The following is a 23068-nucleotide window of genomic DNA, read 5'->3' on the forward strand; positions in this document are numbered from 1 at the left end:
GGACTGAGGATCCTTGGCTCGAAGAGTATAAGTAGTTTGGACTGTGTGACCCTATTTCCGTGAGTAAATGTGCTGGAGACACTAAGGAGAGCACAAGTCTTGCTGGCCACCCAGCAAGGGGTGTTTTATTGCATGCAGTGCAAGATGTCACATGCAGCGCAGCTCTAAATGGCAGGTAACAAGGCTTGGTAGGTGTCTTCTCCTGGCTATTAAAAGTAACAAATGCCAAGCTATTTGGGGGGTTTTCCTTACACTTAGCAACTGATCTGGAATTCAGACCCCGCGTTCCATAGCCTGAGAAGTTTCCAAGAGCATGTTGAATTGACAGCAGCATCCTTTGTGCAAACAGTGAGTCTGTGCACAAGAGATTGCCCTACTGAAAGAAAAGGGATAGAGCATTACATGTAGGGATGTGACTAACTACTTCTGAACAGTGAGGAAAGCACCACACTTGCCAGTTATCTCTTCTGTGCGTTTCCTCAGTTGTGGCTGGGGCCATCTGATGAGTGTTTCCCTTTCACTCCCAGCGCAGCGCAGTCTGTCTGCTGTCAGCAGTTAATGAAGTCGCTCGCAAGACGCCATCCCCTGGGGAAAAGCACTGCTATGAATAGACCTGTTACTTGCATCTCTGGCTGCAATGATCTCAGTGCTGTTTCTGCTGTGCCACCATCTCTGATGATTGTGCCGCTTTTGAACGATGGTTTTCACTCTAGAACTACTGCTATTTGAGATGCCAAAACCCAGTCCTCCTCCTTCCGGCAGAGCTCTAGAGCTCACTAAGTACTTCTGTGCTGTCCCCAGTCACAGACACAGGTTCTGAGGTACCACAGGCTTACAAAAAATGTGCAGAAAGCGAATGAATAACCTTATTGCAGCAATTAATTTTAATAACAGACTTAAGTGAATGTCATCATCAGATACTTCATCAATGCACATCCCACAATAAGGAGGAAAAATGAAAGCTTTTTTTTCTGCGAATTAAATATTTCCTTGCTATTGAAATAGAAAGGGAAAATGTTAATCTGATGAAAAGTATTAGAGAACAACACCTATTTGCCCAGCTGAGCTTGCATGTCTAGGTCTGATTAACTGTTGCGGTCGGGGCAATCCATGACATGTAGAAGTTGTGGGCCAAAAGACCGTCTTTATTGATTTTACAAGACTTTTTATACCCCTTCCCGAGCTGCGCGTCCATGCACGATTGGTTTAGCTGAAGACCAACAGTTCATAATTGGACAACTCCTTCTCAATTGTAACTTCATAATTGGGTGATTCCACCTGGGGCCTGGCAGCTTCCTAATCTTGTTTACTCGGCTCTTCTTGGCGCCTTCCAGCTTCTCCAAGGATACACGGGCATCTGTTCAAGGCCAATGTTTAAGTTCACACACTCTAACTCCTCAGACAAGCCAAGGTTTCCCACAATTAACCTTGTGTTAATAAGGAGTTGTGTGTTGGTCTAGGCAGCGGTGAGTTATAAAACAAGCAAAATCAGCAAGAAGACAGACAGGTAAAGAATGCTGAATCACGATAACATATCAGCCGTGTAAGATGTATGTAAGATCATGAAAATACTACAATTTGTAGGACATACAGTCCTCATTAATTCTGGTAAAGTCAAAGACTATTCAATGCAGAAAGTCACTTTAATGACTGAATTTATTGTTTAAACCTAACCCAAAGTAATTTTACGGTACAATACCTTTATAAGAAAATTCAGTGGACAATTCCAATAAATGGTCAAAAAGAGAAGAACAGAGAAAAGTAGCATTCAATCTGAACATTATCTGTTCTCTCTTTGGGAGATATGGCGGACAACTTTTAAAAACAGTTGTTTTTTCAGTATGTATACGCATTATTTTTTTTTGTACCAGACTTGGTGGTCTTAACTGGCTTTCCCCAAATAAAGCTGTCAAAGTTCTAGTTCTAAGAAAGCTATGGCAAGGTCTTAAATAAAATGCAAATATAGATTTTTTTTTTGTGTGATTTAAGAGTATGAATCATTCCTACATGACCAGTTTTTGTGTCATAAGAACCTTTGTTCAGGTGCTACATTGAAAACAAAAGAAAAAAAACCCCTTGTTACTCATAGTTTTTATATTAATTCTGGATGACTGAATAATTCTGAGTGACTCGACCTATGTTAAAATTTAACATCAGCCTTTAATGCTTTCAGTCTGATACATGATGTGTCTTATAATATTGATATATCTCATAGACCTAGCAATCTGCATCAGCTTGCTGAAGTATGCTGTGAAAGGAAAGTGATAGAGTAGTTCTGACCTACTTCTCTGTCAAAGCTTTAATCAAAATGTTCACATCGTCTGTTAGGAGTGAAGGGGCTTGAGGAAACTCATAGAAAAACTGTCCTGTCATTAGCAATATTTCTTTTTGAAAGTTTAGAAAGATAGGAATATGCCTCTTAAATCAGACTTCTGTGACCTGGTCAGCGTCTCAACGGTATTCAAAACTTCCATCCAACTTGCTCTCTGGTGTCCTGTGTATTAGAAATCACAAATTAGCACACTGGATTTTCCTGTATGCTTGCTCAGCACTTCTTTCCAGTAACAAGCAAAGCAGCTGGGCTGAGTTCAGCAAACCAGCAGAGCTGGATCAGTGCTCTTTTGCAGGAGTTCTCATCCTTTTGTCAGGGCGTACAGAGGTGTGAACCTGAGGGTAGGTTTCTCCTTTAGGGTTTGTACCCGCTGCTGGCACCCAGTCTGCTCGGAGGCAGTAAGAAGGCAATACTCAGCCCTCTGCAGTCTTGTCATCTGGGAGGAAGAGCTCGATCTAAATGAAGTTTCATTTAGCGCTAACTTCCCCTGAAATGGGAAACTTCCCCCTACTAGACTACCTAGGAACAACACTGGTGTGATAAAGCCTGCTGGCTGTTTCTGCAGAGGTGTCTCATTAAGGTCATACAGAGATAGGCTTTTCTTTCCTTAGCAGAATCGTCTGTCTAGACAGTAGGACTGCAAATACTTCTGTCTCTCTCTAGGGCAAAATAACTTATAACTATGATCCTTATCATCCCTGGAAGATGCTTCCTGCCCCATTCAGTCTCACAGTGCCATGGTAGTGGGGATTAATCTTATGCTTTAGAAATTGATATTAAACCCACAGTCAGTACTTCAAATGGTTGCTTAAAATCAGCTTCAGCAAGCTTTGCTCCCTTTCTGACCTCTTCCAGGCTTCCACGTGTCTTGTTCTCGGCTGTCCTCCACCCAGGCTTTCAGACTCAGCTTTGGAAATCCCCTGTTCCCAACACTGGCCTGTTACTTTTCTGGCAATATTTACCTGTTGTCCTTGTAGAATCAAACAAATTATTTCCTTGAGGAAGGCTGCCCAGGTTGGAGCTTACGATGTTCTGTCTGACTCTGAGGCTGGACCTGTTCTGGTTGCAAGAGAGGAGCAATTTCTTTCAAGGAACAATCTTCCTCAAGCATCACTGTAGAAACAGAAACAGCACAGCACCAAGATTTTAAAAAAATATGTACTATAAAGACTATGAACTGAGAAAAATGAAAGCAAAAGGCCAATGTTGAAAGATTCCTTAATATGTAAGCTCAGAAGCATAAGCTAAATAAAACTATAATTGTTCAACACACAAGAACAGTGGAAAAAATCTAAGAGGTTTTTGAAGCAGCAGGGGAAGAAAAGAAAGATACTCCTATAAAAGTGTGAAGGATTAATCGGGAGGTAACACATGAGAACATAAACATCCGTTCAAGATGAAGGAAAAATAGGCTTTAATACTCCATGTGAGCAAACTGATGATGAAGGAGACCTACAAAAAAATAGGTGTTTTACCAGTAATGTGACTGGGCAGGCATTGTGAGTAGTTTTGTGTCAGCGCAGTCTGAATAAATAACTGCAATGGGTTTGTTTGCTTTTGTATAAGTTTAAAACTTTAAGTGTTGATCAAATGTCACAAAATGAGACAGAAAATGATGACATCATGAGAACACAATAAATATATACTTTCCACAAGACATTATTAGCATGTTCAGTCCACTACAAACACTATTAGATAATCTTCCTTGAAATTATTACTGTGATTTCAACTTGTAGGTCATGTATCCACCTCTTTTATCTTCAGGTTAACATGACACAGACAGAAAAGTGCGTTTGTGGTTTTTCTACGTGTGAGAAACTTCCCACACTACAGAGCAAGAGTGGAACTTCCCTTGCTTTGAAGTCCAGAGAGACAGCTGAAAAATAGGATGAACAAATGCTGTGTTGGATTGGTTTTTTTTTCGTGGCCCAGAATTCTTCTGTGTAGCAGTAAGCACCTGCATGGGTCCAAGTTATGAATCAATTAGCTCTTGCCTGTGCCTATAGAAAATGCAGAGCAAGGTACCTCCTGTGTGTTAGCCTAAGGCCCATAGTTGTTATTCCTTAGAGGTTTGCGTACAATCGCATTCATGGCTTGGCATGGTCCCCAGCTGCAATCATAGCACCAGTGTTTGATCTGTCTGAATTCCTTGCTCTCTCCTGTTGCTCTCGGGCATCGCTGAGTATGCCTGTCATTCTCTCATGTAAAAAAGGCATTCAGATGCCTCTTCTAAATTAATGTTAACTCATTAGCCGCTTATGCATATTTTTCATACAGTTTTAAACTTTTATAGTGACTTTTATAGGTATTTAAACACTCAAACGTCTCTCCTGATTAGGGTGGGCAGGGTCTTGTTCTAGTTGTAAGAATCTCATCCACGAGATCAGTATCTTAATGTGAATCAAAAGCAAGATTAATATTGGGAAGAATCACATCATAACTGCCTGAAGTATAATGAATAATTGACAGCTATGACTCAATGTCTGCATTTCTTCCCCAACACAACACCACATTGTAGACTGGATTTAAATAGGGTTTTCACGTAGTTTCAGGTAATGATTAACTCGCAATGACTAAAATATCTCCAGGAGAACTGATGAGACATCTCACATGGTTACTAAAGTTCAGAAGTATAAGCTTTCAGTTTATCTCTTTCTTTTTCATAAACACATATATTTTAACTGGAGTTATTTTAAAACTGCCCCATTAATGTGAAGTCAGCAGCACTGTTGAAGCTTAATTTCAAGCTAAAATGATTGTATTCCAGACAGATGCACACACAGCATGTGTGTGCAGTTTCATTATTTTTTCCATTTATAAGACAGAAGCCATTTTAATGTCTATGGCAATGCAGTCATCTCTGGGATGAAATATAACTTCATACCAGCTCATATTTTAGAATGAAAGACTGCAGGAGGGAGCACTGAGAAGAGCACAAAGAAGGGGAAATCTGTGTGAGTAGATTTGTCCTGAAGGAAAAGCTCTCATTGCAGTGTTTCATTCCTGAAAAGGGTGTGTTGAAGCATGGAAGATAATAAAGAGCAGCAGATGTCTTAAGAATTGATGTTATGAGGAGTGTTGTAAGGCATCTAACTTTTGAGAGAAAAGAGAATTTTTCACAGAAACTAGATTAACTCCATAAAAGCAAACCTGCTATTAATTTTCTGGAACTTAGATTGCTGTCAATATAGAATATCATGATTTCATCATGTAGTATAACACATGATAAATATATATGTCTATATATCAATATTATCTGTGAAAGGATTATAAACTAGGAATTAGGAGAGAAGATTGGGGGACACATGTAAATATTGTAACTTCCATGTCTGGTTCTGAAAAGCAGAAAGTTGTGAATATATAGGGAAGAAAAATACCAGGTGGGAACAAAATGAACAGGAAAAATCAGTACTGCATGGATGGGAATGTGACGGGAATGGCCTGAATGTCAGGAATTAAAGGGAAGTGAGCAACATAATTAAAAATATTTGCACATTATCACGGAAGATGAGCCAAGATGTTTGTGCAAAAAAATTGTGTGCAAACAGAGGCTAGAACAGCAGCACCAAGGGTGTCACCGAATCTCCCAGGAATAATGAAGTATGATGAGTGTTTTATGACTGAAATGCACTTAAACCAGTGTGTAAACTGTTAAGAAAACTAGAAACAGAAACAGGTGCAGAGACATTACTTGGTAACAATGGATCTGCCTACAGAGACAGAAAGAAGCAGCATGGGCAGAATGGAATTGGTCAAACTAAAGGTCTTTCGAAGGACTGCTAAGGACTGTTAGGCAGATATCTAACACAGATGACTACAAGCATGAAAGAGAAACTTCCAAGCATTGTCTCATTGCAGGAGATTTTAACTGCTCAGGAACAAAGTATAAAGCAAATGTTGCTGATAACGGTAGAGCCAGTTATTCCAGGGTGTAATTGCTGGCAGATTTCATCACTAAGCAGTCACTGGGCTATCAGGATGCTATTCTAGGTGGTCTTTGTTAGGTAGTGATGACATAGAGCAGCTGGTTGTAAAAAATAACTTATCTAAAGTTATCTCAACTTAGTTAAATTGAAAATAAATGAAAGAATAGACAAGAATAGGCCTGTTAGTTTCTCAAAATTTGTCCTTCTGAAGTGTTGTACCTAAAGAAACCAGTTAGTAATGTCAAGTGGGGAAGATTCAAAAACTAAGTATTAGAATTCCTTTAAATAATATTTTTTAAACCTGCATTTTACACTGCAAGTAGAGATTGAAGGGTGTTAGCACCTTATTGGATGAATAAATTGTTCAAACAGAAAAGGTACTAGGAATGAGCAGGGAGAGTGAAAGTCATAGGGGAAGAATATCCCACCATACCTGATTGGATCATCAATTAAAACAGTATCTTGGGAACCAAGAAGCAGGGAGTGCAGTCAGATTTGTGCATTTACAGACTTACCACCTGTAAACAAAATTTGAAAGATTGGAAGTTTCTTCTACCACACAAATATAAGGGAGTCTGGTATGTGGCAAAGATGGGGTAGAGACTGAAGACTGTGTAGGTACTGCCCAAATCAAAGAAATTATTTTCCTTCTTTTCTGTTAAGAGTATGGTATAGATCATGGAGAAAAATAGAATCAGGATGAGAAGAATCTGTAGAAATAAAAGCTAACATTTACAAACTCATAAAGTAAGTCCAGGGTATAATAGGCTCATAGTGGAATGATGTCTGTCATCCATCTTAAGATACTGAAATAATGAGCAAATTAAATTTCAAGAACAGGCACAAGTTTTTTTAAAAGATCTGCAAAAAACAGAGGAGAGAGAAGAGCACAGGAAAAAGTGACCTCGCATCTACAGCTTCATTAATCTGACCTTACTAGTATGGAAATTTTGTATGCATTTTTGCAAGAAAGAATAAATAATGATATGGAGATAAAATGGAGAAAACAGAATGAAAGCAATAAATATTCAATATAACATATAAGGGGTGAGGAAATACGTGTATGATACCATCTGTTCCAGAAAAGGAGTTATTGGGCTACCTAAAGGTTGTGTACAGATTTTCAAACATCACAGTTTTAGCTAGTCTCAGGAAGTATTAATACTTTGCTTCTAAAAGTGGCGTGGTCAGCAGCAAAAAACATTCATGCCATTATACGCACATTGCGGAGGAGCTTCAGGGCTGGAGATGAACTCCATAGCAAATGCCAGATGACACACAAACCAAGGTGGAAACGATTTCTGTCATTAACTATGACTTATCAGTTGGGCAAGAGAAAGACCATAATGTCTTGGTCAGTTGTAGAAGGATGCTGAGAGAGCTGGGATGGAGTCATGGGAAGGGCAAAAATGATCCTCCTTGGATATGGTGCAGGAGACTTAAGGAGGGATATGTGAGTACAGACACCATTGTAGGAGGCACTGGTCAAAGCTCTTCTGGAGTATTGTGAAGATGTCACCCATGATCAGGAAAAAGCATTGAAACAAATGCAGAGAAGTGGTACTAGACAAAACAAAGAATGAGGGATATACAATTGCTGTCTATAAATACATCTAGGGGAGGGAAAAGAAGGGCAGGGCAAACACTAGGAAAGGAAAGAAGTTATTTAAGTTACCAGACAATGTTGTCATTAAAGCAAATGGATATAAATTGAAAGTCCATTTGGTCTGGAGCTGAGGAGGTTTCCAGCCATGAGAAGAGTGAAGTCTCTGAAACAGTCTTCTAGTAAGAGTGTCAGGAACAAACCACTGTAGGTGAGGGTATTGCAGTAAAATGGAACTTATTTGCTTGCAGATTAGTTAATACAGAGTCACCTAGTTCTTGCATATACCATAAAGGTGAGTAGACCCACTTTCTAATTACCTCTCTGCAAGAGTTAAGTAGTCTGAGAAGCCTTATGACGGATTTTTCACATGTTTATTAACACAATTATGTAAGGTGAAAGGACGCATCTTCAGTATCTATGATATTCTTTGTAGTGTTGTGCTTTCTGCTTTGTACTATTGTGGCAACAGTATTTTTGGCATTTCTGTTACTTTATTGATTCAGAAAGAAAATGGGACTCTGTTGTCTCCTGTGACATATTGATGTGCAGAATTAAATTTAAAAAATTACAGTAGTTCTGAGTGTTAAGTGTCCAAGTAAAGCCAGCAATGTGGTTGAAAACACAAGATAAGAATCATAAGGTATCAGTGGATCAAATATTATTGGCAGTATTTGTGTGATCAATCATTTTGAACTCCTGGAAAACATTGTTAGGGGAAATCTGCCCTGCCTTATTCTTTTGGTATTACTCAGCCAAAATGCCCAGAATTTATCAAGTTGATTTTATTTTTATTTAGAGATGGCTCTATTTGCATGTTATTAGTCTTGAATGGTTGTAGTTAAATGTATGATACTGACAGTTCTTGCCAATTCTTTAAGAAGAATTTGCAGGAGCACTAATCATTCTGTATAAGGTTGGTTTTCCAGTTTCTGTTTACATGTGAGTGGACACTGTTGGTTTAAATTTCCTGTCTACTCTGTTCATAAGAAACATGTACATAGCAATAAGGCAAGGTCTGCAAAATACAGTAATAATTTATACTGACAAAGACATCAGAAACCATTTCTGGCATTTCAGAGTCATGTAACTGAGCTTATAACAAAGACACTAGAGGTAACGTTCTGTTTACTGTGACGGATAAAGCAGGAATTTGAAAAAAAAATGCTAACAAAAAATTATAACTAATATAACACAAATGAACAAATTGTTTAACAAATATAAGAGCATCTCCAAAGGTTCTGCTATAGGTAGCATGGTAAAATATTGCTAAAAGGCAGCGCGGCAGTTAGTATCTGAAGCATTTTCTGTCTCTAAGATTCAAAGCGATAACTTCTCCACTCCAGCCTAGCAGAGTAGCCGTAAGATGGCAGCACTCTGCACAAATTGCTTCTGGAACCCTAAATCCTGTTCTTTTCCCACAAAGACCCCGCATGCGGCAGTGAGTAGCCCAGACGCTGAGTGTCTGTAAGCAGAAACCGTGCTGCCCACCTTCAGAGCAGCTCCTGGAAAGCTTCAGAAATGCAGCTGGTTTCAGGCAGTGCCTGAGCCCATTTTCCTCAGTTTTTAGCAGCCCTTTGGGTGCTGAGCTAAACACACTTATCTGTTTCAGTTATTCTAGACTAACCTTATTCAAACCCTGTATTTCAGCAAAGCATTTCTGTAGGTCTAAGTACAGCAAGGTCAATGATAAGATAAATCCATTTTCTGTTTGTAAGACCACAGTGGAATTGCTTTTTACATGTGATTTAATCTCAGCTCTGTAATTTACATCTAGATCAATCAGGCCTGCATACAGCATGTTTACTCAACCCTACTGGCTTTTCCAAAGGCAAGTCCTCCCTCTGCATTACTGCCTAGTCCAGCCCAGCCCAGCCTGCTGCAGGACCGTGCCAAAGCTCTGCCTCCCTCTTGCTGCTTCTGCAACCTGCCTGTCCCAGAACTGGTTTTGGCCCTTCTCTAACAGGGACGGCAGGCCCCGTTTGCACTTAGCGTTAATTTGAAGGCACTAAGTTACAGAAAGCTCTTCAGCTAGAGTGCAAGAGGTCTGAGGTGTTGTGGAGTCAGTGCTCAGCCAGTTCCCGCCACCACTCTTCACAGAATCACAGAATAACCAGGTTGGAAGAGACCCACCAGGTCATCGAGTCCAACCATTCCTATCAAACACTAAACCATGCCCCTTAGCCCCCCATCCACCCGTGCCTTAAACACCTCCAGGGAAAGTGACTCAACCACCTCCCTGGGCAGCCTGTTCCAGTGCCCAATGACCCTTTCTGTGAAGAATTTTTTCCTCATGTCCAGCCTAAATCTCCCCTGGCGGAGCTTGAGGCCATTCCCTCTTGTCCTGTCCCCAGTCACTTGGGAGAAGAGGCCAGCTCCCTCCTCTCTACAACATTCTTTCATCAGAAATGAATGGAGGTTCTTGCTTTGGTGCCCCAGAGCTTTTATAACACAGGGAGAACAAGGAGTGCCATTTAACTGTGAAAAGCAAACATAAACTGGGGCCAGATTTGATAAGCTGTATGGAAATCCCTGGTATGGTTTGAGTGCAGTGGGTTTGCTGGCAGTCTCACTCGAATACCATCTGATCTTTCTATTGGTTCCACCTGAGTCCCTCTGCAGTTCAGAGGTTTGATTATTTTGCTTTGAGTGCGAGACTGTACTCAAATCTGAAAAGCAAATAAATCTTTCAGGGTGCTCACCCATGTGAAGGAAACCGCGGACAAAGGTTTGCTCACACCCTTAGCTGGAACCAGCTGGGTCAGGGCTGTGGGCAAGGTAAATACAAGTTGAAAATACCCTGGGTTGCCTGCCTGCTGTTCATTGCACAGTTGGTGAGCAATTCCTCCTTCTTGCACCTCTTTCTCTCTGTTTGCTCAGATGTAGGTTGTTGGTTTCACTCTGCCCTCATCTAACAGCAGTGCACTGCTCCGGAAATGAGAGGAGACCAGAGCATGAATCATGGCCTGAGTGATGAATCTCCAACAGCCCCCTTTGCTAGAGCTGGAGGAGAAAAATTCCTTTCCTCTGTGTGGCGCTTAGACGCCCATAACTCACTGGAAGGAGCTAAAACGACCCCTCATCGTCTTATAAAGCAGCTCTCCATCATGCATAGCTGTGCTTGCAAGCAACACACACCTACCCACATCTCCAGTGGGCTCTGTGGCTTTGCCTACACAGTAGCCTTTTGGTCCCAGCACCCTGACAGGATAAGACATTAGCACACCCCAATGCATGGGAGTTGGAACGAAGCAGCTCATTCACTGTATATTCAGACCTTTGCCAACCACAGGCTCCATATGATCCATACAGGATCCAAATGCTTACAGTGGATTTTTTTGATTGATACCATTTTTAGTTGGAGCGATGCTCACTATGCTGATCAATGAAGTGAGAAATGGCAAATAGTATCAACTGACATTTAAAATGTGTAAATCCAGATTCATTTATTTATTTTATGCAGTGATTTGATAAGTGATACTATTGTTTTATATCCAGAAAAAAAATCAAGTTAAAAAAGAACAAAAGGCAAAAATGGTTAGTCATGTTTACCATCACTGAAATTCCCCATACAACAATTCATCAGGGATTGTTGCATCCTCTTTAAATGATTTTGCCAGCTCTCCCTCAAATATTGCTAGTTCCTATGCTGCAGAAGAGGCAGAGACAGGACAGTCCTTCCTGTATCACTGCAGTGTTTGTGTGTAGTTTCTGTCTGCACTGGATTGTAATGTTTGCAGGATGTTCACAGTGCGATATGGCTACTGATATCATCTCTAGTTCCTTTGAGATGAAACTAAGTTTCAAGCTTGGTGACTTTTTTTTTCAGGCTTACTTGCTTAGCTAATTGACAGTAAGCTTCTGAAACATATGTCATGAGCGTTGTTTGGAAGTGGGTATGTTGGGCTGCTGAGGGATGTATTTCTGGATAAAGTTTACAAAGAAAATGCCTTCCGTTTCTGCTGGCCCAAGAGTCTGGAAGCACTGGACTGTGCAGCTACAGAACACGTATCTTTTTTGGGAGAAAGCATTTTAACCATTCATACAGACTTTTGCATATTCTTCAGTTGCCACTTTTTGGTTCAAAACAATTCACCTAAAATTTTAAAGTCTACTTTAATTCCCCATCAGGGATTATCATGAGCTTTATAGACAGGTTTGATCTGGAAGCTAACCCAAGGAGAGAAAAAAATGTCACCAGATGATTCAAATGGGAAGCAGCTTACCTCTGACCTAATCAGTGTAGCCCTCTGCCTCTTACTGCTGCGTGGAGGTGGTGAGTGTCACTATAGGTGATGGCAGAGAAGGGAAACCCCATCTCACCATTTCCAGTCCCACAAACTCTCTGATGAAGGACAGGAAGAGAGAAATGTTTTCTGAAGTGCAGGAAATGTTTCCCCACGTCTCTGTAAGTATTCTGAGACTGTCTCAGCCTGCTTTAAATTGCTCAGCATTTTTCCAGGCTTTCAGTGTGAGAGTATGTATGATAAGAGCATTGGGAATTAAAGGCTGGGATACGTGTGAAGCCAAGAGATTGCCTATGAGAATTTCTATTTCATATAGATAGCATTTCATCTTCCAATTAAAGAGACATTCCTTGCTCTGATGAGCTTGGGATATACTGATCTCTTACGTTTACATTGACTGATAAGCTTTCACAGGAGCTGATATGCCTCCACTTCCAGGTTTTGTCTAACACAGAAGGAACTAATTGTTTTGTCTTGGGCTGGTGTCCCTTATACATAATGATGCTACATCAGTTCATACCCTATTTGAAGGAGAGGCTAGTATTTTTTCTAAAATGAAGTAATTTTTTAGATTTGAATGAGCCAGAAGTGAGGCACACTTCTGTAGGCAAATACTTCTCATTCCACAACCTTTATAAACCCACCACCAGACTAACTTGTGGATGTAGCTCAGTTTGCCAGAAAGGAAATACTGTTGCTCTACAGCAAAAAAAAAAGCCTGCTATTAGTAATGAAATGCAACCTGAGACTAGTGTTTTTGTTTTATTTCTTGTCCCCAATGTTACCTTGCTATCTTTCTGAACCATGATAGTCAATGTTTGTTACTCACCAGTGAATTTGTTAAAATTGATTGGATGAACAGAATATTTTTCAGTGCTATCTTCATGTATTGTAATTGTCAGGAATGGGGGGAAATGCACTGAAGATTTTATCCTGTATAAATTTTATTATCTTTTAAAGAACCACAGACTTTCATTGTTGAGCATCACTGATACTGAAAGGTAAGCAGCTGTTTTCTGTCCTGATGTGTCATTACAAAGCTGTAACTGTGATTTAATTAAGACCAGAATCTGCTCCAAAATGAAAGTGGCTGATGAAAACAATAATTTCCTTCTGTCTGTATCATAAACTACCTTTTTGATATATCTCGTTGGACTGATCCCTCTAGTGTGGGTAAACAGAACAAGAGTCTGTCTTACAAACCTTTTTAAAGAAGGGGAACCTTGCTGTCAAACCAAGCGATGCTAGGACCCCAAAGGCTTTTACACATCTTCCCCACATGAGTGTGGCTACTCTAGATTGCAATTCTGCTCTTCTATCCTGTATGATAGTTAAAGCAAATAAAGCATTAAATTAGTAAAGGAATTTCCTGGTTGACTTACCTTTAGATATTACACAAGGCATTTGGTGACGTTTCAAAACAATAGTCATCCATCAGCTTCCTGTGTAGGTTTTCTTACCTTGCCCAAAATCTACTCTTGGTACATGCTGTCTCCCAACCTCTCTTAACCTCCTGTACCCCTATCAGTAAGTTTTATTAATTCCCACTCTGTCTAGTCTTGTAAGCTTCTCATCATGTGGATTTTTAAAAATCGAAACCGACCTTGATTTTTCTCTCTTTATTTTTTCCTGTGTGTTTTTGTTGTTTGTTCTGCTACTTTCTTTTCCTTCCCTGCTCTCTCCAGACAATCTGGGGAGGTCTGTTCTAAATAATTTGCAGAAACTCAGTTATTTAATTCAGGCAGGACTTATTCAGATAGTCATTGGCAGTCATCCCATTCAGAGACAGGCACTTAGCCTCCAGTCATGCTGTCCTTGCCAAGACCCAAATAAAATACTACCACACAAGCAAAAGGGAAACTGATAAGATCAAACAGAATTTGTAAGTTTTATGTAGGTTGTATTATTCATTCTCTCTACACTAAAAAGTTTGATATCTTGAACCTAAAAATAAGTATTTGCTAATTGCCAGCTGTTCAGCTGGCTGGTCTTTAATCTGCGGCACTGCTGATCCTGTGCCTTTTGGTGGCTCAAGGACTGCTACCAAGTCCTTTGAATGCATGCTTTGAAGTGTTGTTGTATTACCAAGGGCTAGCAAGAGCTACAAACTGACCTTCTACTTCCAAGGAGAAAGGGTTTTGCTGGTGCAACGCTGTAAACCTAGCAACAATATTAAAGGACTGGTACACAAATATAAATTAAAAAAACAACGAAATAAGATGTATTGGATGGCACTTACAGGAGGATCTTTTTTAATTAGCATAATATGAGCAAACATTTTTAGTTGCCTCCACTTTTTTGACCTTGTGTAGTTACAGACAGTGTCCTCACAGCGTTGAGTCTTCACCAGTGGGGAAACATAATCATATCGATGCTTTTTTCTTGCTACCGGAAATTGCTGTAGCTGAACAAGTGCCTTACAAAAGATGCTCCAAGGTATAGAAAGGAGTTGAAGGAGACTTAGGAATCTTGTTGTAAATAGGAGTGTTGTGATATGATTTCGCAACAGCTTAAGCTGGGCTGAATTTAGTCTAAGGTATTCCCACCTTTCCTGCCAGCTCTGCGTGGCTTTCTTGCTCCCTCCCTTGACCTGTGCAGGGGCTCTGGAGTAGGTAGCCACACCATTCAAGGGGCCCACACAGGTGAAAAGTAGGCCCTCACCTTCCTCACAGAAGGTCACTGGATTTTAATTGGTTCAGTTTGAATCAGCTCACTGTTTGTTTGGACATGAGTACTGGTAGGAGCAAAGGGGTGGGAACACTAGGGCAGAGCAAAGGTAGGCTTGACGTAATCCAGTCTGAGCTGCTATGAAACTTCCCATAGACTGAGTAAACACTAGTAAAATCAGATGTGCCTGGGAACTTTTCCAGTCACTAGAATGAGATTGTTTATGCTACTAAACTGTTAAAATCCTCCCTGGCATGATTTTGACCTCTTCCAATTAACACCCTCTGCAAACAATTTCTGGGCACAATTTGGTAGCTAGAGTGGTCCCAATAGGCAATTTGCAAGCATAAACTCAGATATTTTTGTGCCAGTTGGCCTCAATGCCCAGGAATGTTTCCAGGCATGTTGAGTTTAACTAGTATAGACCCATCCCTGCCACCACATCCTGCCCCAAGATTGCAGCTAGCACCAGTCTGAAATGGGAGGTCTGAACCTGCCAGTTCTCTTAGTGGGAGCAACCTAGTCCTTATGAGCTACCTTTTGTAGAATTTCTGACAGTTCAAAAAAAAGGATACATGTTTTCAGGCCAGCAAGACAACTGATGAAATTACAATTTTATGCTGCATGGCACAGAGTATATTGCAAACCCTTATGATAACAGAGGACTTGTCCTGAACAAATGGTTTTCAAAGCAGACAATAGCAGGACATAAAAAGACAGGAAGGAATGAAATCTACAGATAAGAAATTTTATTTCCTTTTAATAAGGTTGTAAGAAATGCATATTTTGCCTTCATTCCCGCAGGAGCAGGGTGGGGGAGGGCAGGGAAAGAGAGAGCAATAACTTGTTATATTGTAGCTCTGCTGTAGAATATTTTGCCGCTTACTACACAGAGTTAAAGCTGACGTGATTTTCTTTCCAAGTCAGTTGCAGAATCGGGAATGCAATTATTCCTCCTCCTACAGACTAAAAAAGTCTACAACTGCAGCATTTCCTTTTCAGTTTGCATTGTTAATACAATAAATACACTGCGTAACTTGAATTACTAAAGCCGCGTCCTCAATTACAATTTATTTTTATTTTTTTCACAGTTCCTTCTGCAAATTTCTCTCCACACCAGGAAATCTGAAAAAATGGGATTTTTACATCTCTCCAGGTATACTCGCTCAGCAATCATAATAATCCATCTACCTAACACATTTCTTCAGGGAATAATTAAAAGCATTATTTTAGAGGAGTCTTTTAAGAGCTGCTGTACACCCGAAAACCCGCTCTCTTGGCTGGGTTGCTCTAGGACCCAGAGCAACTGGGACTGAAAGAAATCTTCACCTGCATGAATTTTCCCCTCATACCTTATAAGGAGTCCAGGAAAACAAGGAAGTGATAACCATGTTCACGTTACTTTATGCACAGCTTGTCCTCTTTACCTGCCCAGGTAGTCCTTGTTTTCACTTTTGTTCATGCTCTGTTCTGGTAGAGTTAAAGTTTCCTTACAGTCTGGTGGAGGTGACATCTGAAAACATACCCTCTGGAACGTATGATTTTTACAACATTCTAGCTTTACACGGACTATAATTAACACGCTAATATATTTTGTCACGCAGCCAGCACTGAAAACGAATGGGGATTGAATTGCTTTACCTCTGTTTCCTATTTCTGCAAAGAAATTGCTATGTACAAGGTAAGGCTCAGAGTTAGAGACATCAATTTATCAATTTCAAAACTAATTTTTCTTTTTTTCTTACTTGAAGTTGATACTAAATAGCTTTCTGTCTTCTGTATTTAATCATGCCTTTCTGATCCCTTTTCTGTTTTGTTTTTTTTTTTTGAAAGACTGCTGTAGGGCTATCCTACAAATTCATCTAAGAATTATGTGATCATTACATGGCACAACATTTATGAAAGGGATGGGCACTTAAACAATTTTGGTTATATCAGCTGGTATTTGATCCACTGAGAAACTTAATACTACATATGTAATTCAGCATTTCATCAGTACTTACTTGATATAGTTTTAATTTATTCTGCATCTACAGACATCAGGGTGAAGAAATATTACGCATACAGGGTGAACATAAAACTGGTTATGTTGGTAATGTAATGTCTTACCCGCTTGTTATCAGAAACACATGTAACACTCTATCAGGCACACTGGAGAAAACTAGTAATGTGTTCTCAGTGAATGTCATGCATATGAAATGCCAAGCATGTGAAAGTACGCATGTCAATTGTGGGGGCTTTAGTTTTTATTGGAGAGTTAAGCTTCTACAATAGAAATACCCTTATTAAGGAATGCTATCAGTAATCCTAAATATGGCTAAACATCTTCTAAATGACAAGATTCTTCATAAACTGAATGGTTAAACACATTATAAAGTCTTTTATCTTCTTGGATTTAAATTTAGGGACCTGTTCTCAGGAAAGTGCAGTGACTTGTGAAGATTGTTTGCTTTCCGGACCACAGTGCGCTTGGTGTTTTCAAGAGGTAGAGTAAATGATATAAAAAAAATTTCAAAGGCTTGAAGTGTTTGTAGCAGCTCTGAGTGATGAAATATTGACTTAATTGGGTCAGCCCATGGGTTTGCAATGCATGCAGCGCTCAGGGAAGACTTTCTGGGAATCAAAAGTGGAATTCGATCTACACTTCATGGTCCATTATTCATTGTTTTGCATGTCTGTGGGTTTTTTTTTTTAAACAAAACAAAACAAACCTTCCTCATCTAAGGTAGAAATGAAAGTGCTGTTAAAGGGTCACCAGCCTCAGGGCTGACTCACCCACAGTGCTGACGATGAAGCACCAGACGTCAAGTCAGAGACCAGACCACATCTTACACATCAAACCAGACAGCGTAAACAGAAGGTGCTCCAGTCAGTTTGTGTATACAAAATCTGTGGTTGATTGTAAGTATGATGATAGTGTCAGTTTTATGATTAGTATGATACAGGTGTGAGTGTTTTGGATAAAACGTTTGGCTTAAAGAAAATAATATAAGTATTTGTTTCCTATGCATCTGCTGCAGGCTTTCTGTGTAACCCTGGGCAAGTCACTTAACATCTCTACTTTTAAATGCTAAAAAATGTCTCCTACTTCACAGTAAATATTCTAGGTCTTAGTTAATTACTGTTAATAAGATAGTCAGCTGCCACAATTAAAAACTTTCCAGAAATAATAGGAAAAAAAAAAAGTAATTTTCATGACAGTTTCTGATTTACATCTTTGCTGTTAAAAGTATTGCATTTTTCAATAGCAAAATGTTATCTAGGACAGGAATAACATACTGCTTTATGAAATAGTTGACAAAGACCGAACAGCACATTTTAAAAAAATAAGTTTTCTAAAAATAATATTGCAGTTTGCAAAACGTTACCATGAGAAAGCCCCCACCCACATTAGTGTGTTTGTGGTAGTTTTTATGTTTGTACTTAATAACCAAACCAGGAATTTCTTGAAATGAAATTTGATCATGGAATTTTGGCTACTGCCATGTATATTCAGAAAAAAAATTGAAACAAGTTATTGATTTATTTTTTAAAAGAAACTCAACTGTGTAACTGTTGAATGTTTCAGAGTAGTAAACATGATTTTTTTTCTTTGTTCATAGGCTCATTCACTTGTTTGCTAGAGAACATCAAGAGTGCAAAAGATGTAGGAGCTTTAGTATCAGAGTAAACACAAGTGTTTCCAAAGAAACCATTGCTTTCTGTAGGATGAAAATGCACTTTATAATTGTACATGAAATACGTTTGCCTCTTCACACATGGTTCAAAAAGCCAGCAACCCGAAGGAAGTAGCTAAAGGAGGTGATACGGATCTCCCTGTGAAAGTTTTATAATGGTACCTGATTTCTATCTGCGTTGTATTCAGGAAGCAGTTGGCAAGATTTTTGCCTGAGCAAAGGCATCACGATTTGTGTGAAGAATAATAAAACGCTGTTTGCACCAGGTTTCTCAGCATTGCTTCCACCAAAACATAAAAGGTCCTTGATAATTTCCAGACACGATGGGTGACGTTTTGGTGGAAAGAAGGGTCCCAGTTATGGTATTAATAGGTTTAAATAAGTTTGTTCTGCTTTGGATGGAAAGCTTTTCAGTGACCAAATTCAGACAGTTTTTGTGGCTTAATGGCTGAACCCCAGGTTCATTACTGAAACCCAGGAACGGTGCTGTGGCACGGGCCCGTGACTCTCAGCCACGAGTTGAACATTTCAGTGTCAGTTCTGGTGGGCACTGGCCAGGTTTTGGTCAAAGGTCTTGCAGGCCAGAGCAGTTTCCTCTTCAGCAGGCAGCTGACTGATTTTGAGGATCTAAATTTTAGACATAGCTCTAGGAATTGGTAATAAGGTACAGAAGCCTCTTTGTAAAACTAACCATTAACTTTGCCCACTTATGTGGGGGTAATACCTACCCTGCAGCAGTGTTGTGGGAAGGAATGCGTATCGAGGGCTTTGAATGTAGTAACAAAAATGAACTGCAAGCTATTCAACTGATATTGATAGGTTTGTGATTTCCTCCCAATGGGAAAAGGTCAACTGGGATGCTGGTCCAACTGTAACCAGGTAGATGTGGGCATGCTGGGAGATGCACTGGGGAGTGAAGGAGGGAGGCTGTGCTGCTTGCTGGGCACCAGGCAGAGTAACAAGGACTTGCTGCCTGCTTCAGTGAACACGTTAAATGAGTGCTGAGGAGAAAGAGCAGGTCAGAATAAAACAGTGAACACTGGGCACCCCACCATCAGTTTGTCACAAAATTTGTAGGTGTTTATGATCTGTGAGATCTCTTCTGCTGTTAAAGGGTGTTCCGTCAGCCGTTCAAAACTGTTTAGGAAAGGCTGATGAGCTTGAGGCATAATCCTGTAGCAGAAAAATTAGGGGCTCACAGGGGCTTTGTGTTATTGTTCCCAGCACTGCAGGAAGCCAAATGCAGTGAGTGGCACAATTCCCATTCCCCAACAATAGAGCAGTTTCTCCCAGGATACCAAATCGGTGTAAGTTACATTAATTATACACCTGTGTGATATGATCCATGAAGGGCAAATTTAGATTTCTGTGCTACCTAGATCTCTTACTGCATTAGTTTGCACTAACTTGCATCTTTGTTTCTGTTCCCTGCCTTGGATTGACCTTTTGTCAGCCAGGTGCCGATGGCTAGTCTGTAAATTCATTTAACTCATCCATTCCTTCTCCTGTTTGCTTTAGAATTACACAGACTCAGCTGGAATTCATGGGAGGTGCGATACCCTGGAAAACCTTTTGTCAAAAGGATGCCAGTTGAATTTGATTGAATTTCCCATTTCAGAATTAGAAATTCACAGCAACAAGCCCTTAACTGTAGCAGCCAAGAAGAATAATTCTGATGTCACACAGATTTCTCCTCAAAAATTAACTCTCAGGCTGCGACCAGGTAATTCACTCAATTCATAGTTGTGGGGTATATTTTTTTTCAGCCAATGTGATCTGCTGAAGCTTCTTAGACTGAATGGTCAGAAAAAAAGTCTTGATAGGATAAAAAACCTGTGTTGAGTTCAAAATTATCACTTGACTCATCAGATGAAAGCTAGATTTGACTGAGTTCAATACTTTCAGAAGTGCTGGATACTTCACAGAAGTAGGGATATATTTTTTTTAGTTCTTCTATTCATTTGCCATTGAGGTGGCAGTGACAGAGTGGAAGCTGACCTCAACCACTCCAGCCCTGCTCCTGTGCCTCTCCCCCGCAGGTCTGGCAAACAGGCTGTCTCAGAGGCAGCATTAAACCTTGCATTGAGGATTTACAAGGTACCAGTGACATTTATGGAAACACACCAGACCTAATTCGGGGTCCTTGAGATTTGATTTTTTTCCTGGAGAAAATTTGGAATAAAGAAATGTAAGAGACGCCCTGTTAGGTCATATCATAGCGTTGGAAATGAGGATGAGACCTGTGCATATACTCGGGTTTTCTTTTAGTTTCTAAAGTAAATGGTATGTCCCAAAAGTGCTACCTTTACTTTTAACTTGCTTCATACCTAAAATTTCTGAAGCTGCATAGTGCCAAAGTGATGTTCTCATATTTTTAAGTTACAGCAACCAGGTATAAATCTATGGTTACAGCTTTACTGAAGAACTATTTAGAAAAAAACAGTAGAACTGTTTTTATTTTTTCAAACCTACTTCACCATACATGTAAGTTCATGAACAACGCAGTGTTCTTCATAACTTCTATTTTGGAAGTGCTGATATGTATCCCCTTTCCCATAACCCTCATAGGACATGAAGAAACAATACAGATCAAAGTTCGCCAAACTGAAGATTATCCAATTGATCTCTATTACCTCATGGATCTTTCAGCCTCCATGGATGATGATCTGAATACAATCAAAGAACTGGGTTCAACTCTTTCCAAAGAAATGTCAAAACTGACAAGCAACTTCAGACTGGGATTTGGATCTTTTGTTGAAAAACCAGTTTCACCATTTATCAAAACCACAGCTGCAGAAATAAACAACCCTTGCAGGTAGGCAGGGAAAATATCTACCTCTGCATGCCAACGTGAAGTCATAATATTAAATACTCACGATGAAATTCAATTCAGCAGTTTCAATGGAACCTCTGCCCTCTTCCAAAGGTGACTGAGTGAGTTAGGGAAACAAGATTTGGGTTTTTTAGTTTTGCATTCTTATCCTTATTCTGTCAAGTCTTATGTTATTTGGCGAGAGGAATCTGGAAGTGATTCTGCTTTTTAGCTTTTGCTGCTGGTTACAAATGCACTTTACAGGACAGCAAACAGCTATGGAGAATAATGATGTGTTTTTCTTTGATTTGCTAGAATATACATATATATAAGAATTTTATGGCAGTTCTATACCAAGCAGGTGAAAATCAAATGCAACACAGGATAGCAGTTTCCTTTATCCATAAATGTTGTTTTCCTGACATTTTTTTCTTAAAGTCTAGCAGTAAGCCCCAAACCCAGGCTGCTGCAGCCCTCTACTAACCTGTGTGGAGGAGTTGCTGTGCTCTGCAGCCTGAAGCAGGACTGCAGTGGCTTGGTGGTACTCTCGGAATATCATTAAGGAAGTATAGATCCTAATGCGTTTCTGGGTATGAAAACAAGGCACAGCAAGGACTGGATGTTGTTAACTGGCTGAGTTACTTTGCTCTAAAGAAACAATTCCCAGGCTTTATGTGACCTGTTTGCATTGCCCATGTCACAGGATGGTCTATGATTCTCTTATGTTTTTCACTAGTTTTATCTCAAATACAGACATACATGACCAAAACCTAATCCAGACAGTCTTGTGAAGCAGCCATTGTAGTTATTTTTCACTCTGTGTTATCCATAAGTCACTTATCTTGTAGAAGCGTACCGTACGAGTGCTTACCCACCTTTGGATACAAACATGTTTTGCCACTAACAAATGATGCTGAAAAATTCAATGAAATTGTGAAACAACAGCGAATTTCAGCTAATATAGACACTCCAGAGGGAGGATTTGATGCAATTATGCAGGCAGCTGTTTGCAAGGTAATTGAAATTTCTAGGTATGATATTAATCATTCTGTATATTACCACTTCTAGTATTATACAGCTATATTTCAAAGCAGCAGATCATTATTTTTCAAGATTTTTTAATCTTAAGCTTCATTAGGTTTGTGTGAAAATACTTTTGGTTGTATCAAATTAACTGTGTATTGCAATATTTAAGTGGTTTTTTTTAATAGGCAAGGATAAAAAAATATTAACTGTATAATAACTTGGTCTATTTTCTTGATTTTTTTTTGTTTTATTATTTTTACTTTCTTTAGAGTAGTAAGCAGATTGACATGAACATGGCCAGCCCGTGTTATTAAACATTAAAATTAGGGAGACAAAATGTTTGCCAAAGACAATGGAATGAACATCGTCTCTTAAAAGAGATGTTGTCATGTTTTGACACTTCCTTTAGAATGATTCCCTTAATTTATTTTGAGATGCTGTTGTTCAAATCTTTTGCTGCTTTTATATATTGTCAGTGTAATACAGCCTGCTAAACTGATGTCTTTTAAACGACAGGAAAAAATTGGATGGAGGAATGATTCTCTACATTTGCTAGTGTTTGTGAGTGATGCTGATTCTCATTTTGGGATGGACAGTAAACTGGCAGGGATCGTAATTCCTAATGATGGGAACTGTCATTTGGACCACAACAATGAATACTCCATGTCAACCATTCTGGTAATTTACTATGAATTTTGTACAATTCTCACACTGTGGAAATTTAAAGACTAACATGAGCAGCTTAGAAAATAAATGATATTATACCTTCGTCACTGAA

General features: G+C 39.5%; 1 protein-coding gene across 1 annotated transcript in view; it reads left to right on the forward strand.

The window, feature by feature from the left end:
• Positions 1-16216: 16216 nt before the first annotated feature.
• The window catches only part of ITGB6 (integrin subunit beta 6), a 28597-nt gene continuing 21745 nt past the window's right edge, over positions 16217-23068 (forward strand). The window contains exons 1-6 of the mRNA XM_069861237.1: positions 16217-16456; positions 17181-17260; positions 19971-20175; positions 21021-21267; positions 22113-22278; positions 22807-22968. Coding sequence (XP_069717338.1) covers positions 16396-16456; positions 17181-17260; positions 19971-20175; positions 21021-21267; positions 22113-22278; positions 22807-22968 — 921 coding nt within the window. The 5' untranslated portion in view covers positions 16217-16395. The remainder of the gene's footprint in view (positions 16457-17180; positions 17261-19970; positions 20176-21020; positions 21268-22112; positions 22279-22806; positions 22969-23068) is intronic.

This window comes from Phaenicophaeus curvirostris, chromosome 7, assembly GCF_032191515.1.
Source record: "Phaenicophaeus curvirostris isolate KB17595 chromosome 7, BPBGC_Pcur_1.0, whole genome shotgun sequence".
NCBI lineage: Eukaryota > Metazoa > Chordata > Aves > Cuculiformes > Cuculidae > Phaenicophaeus > Phaenicophaeus curvirostris.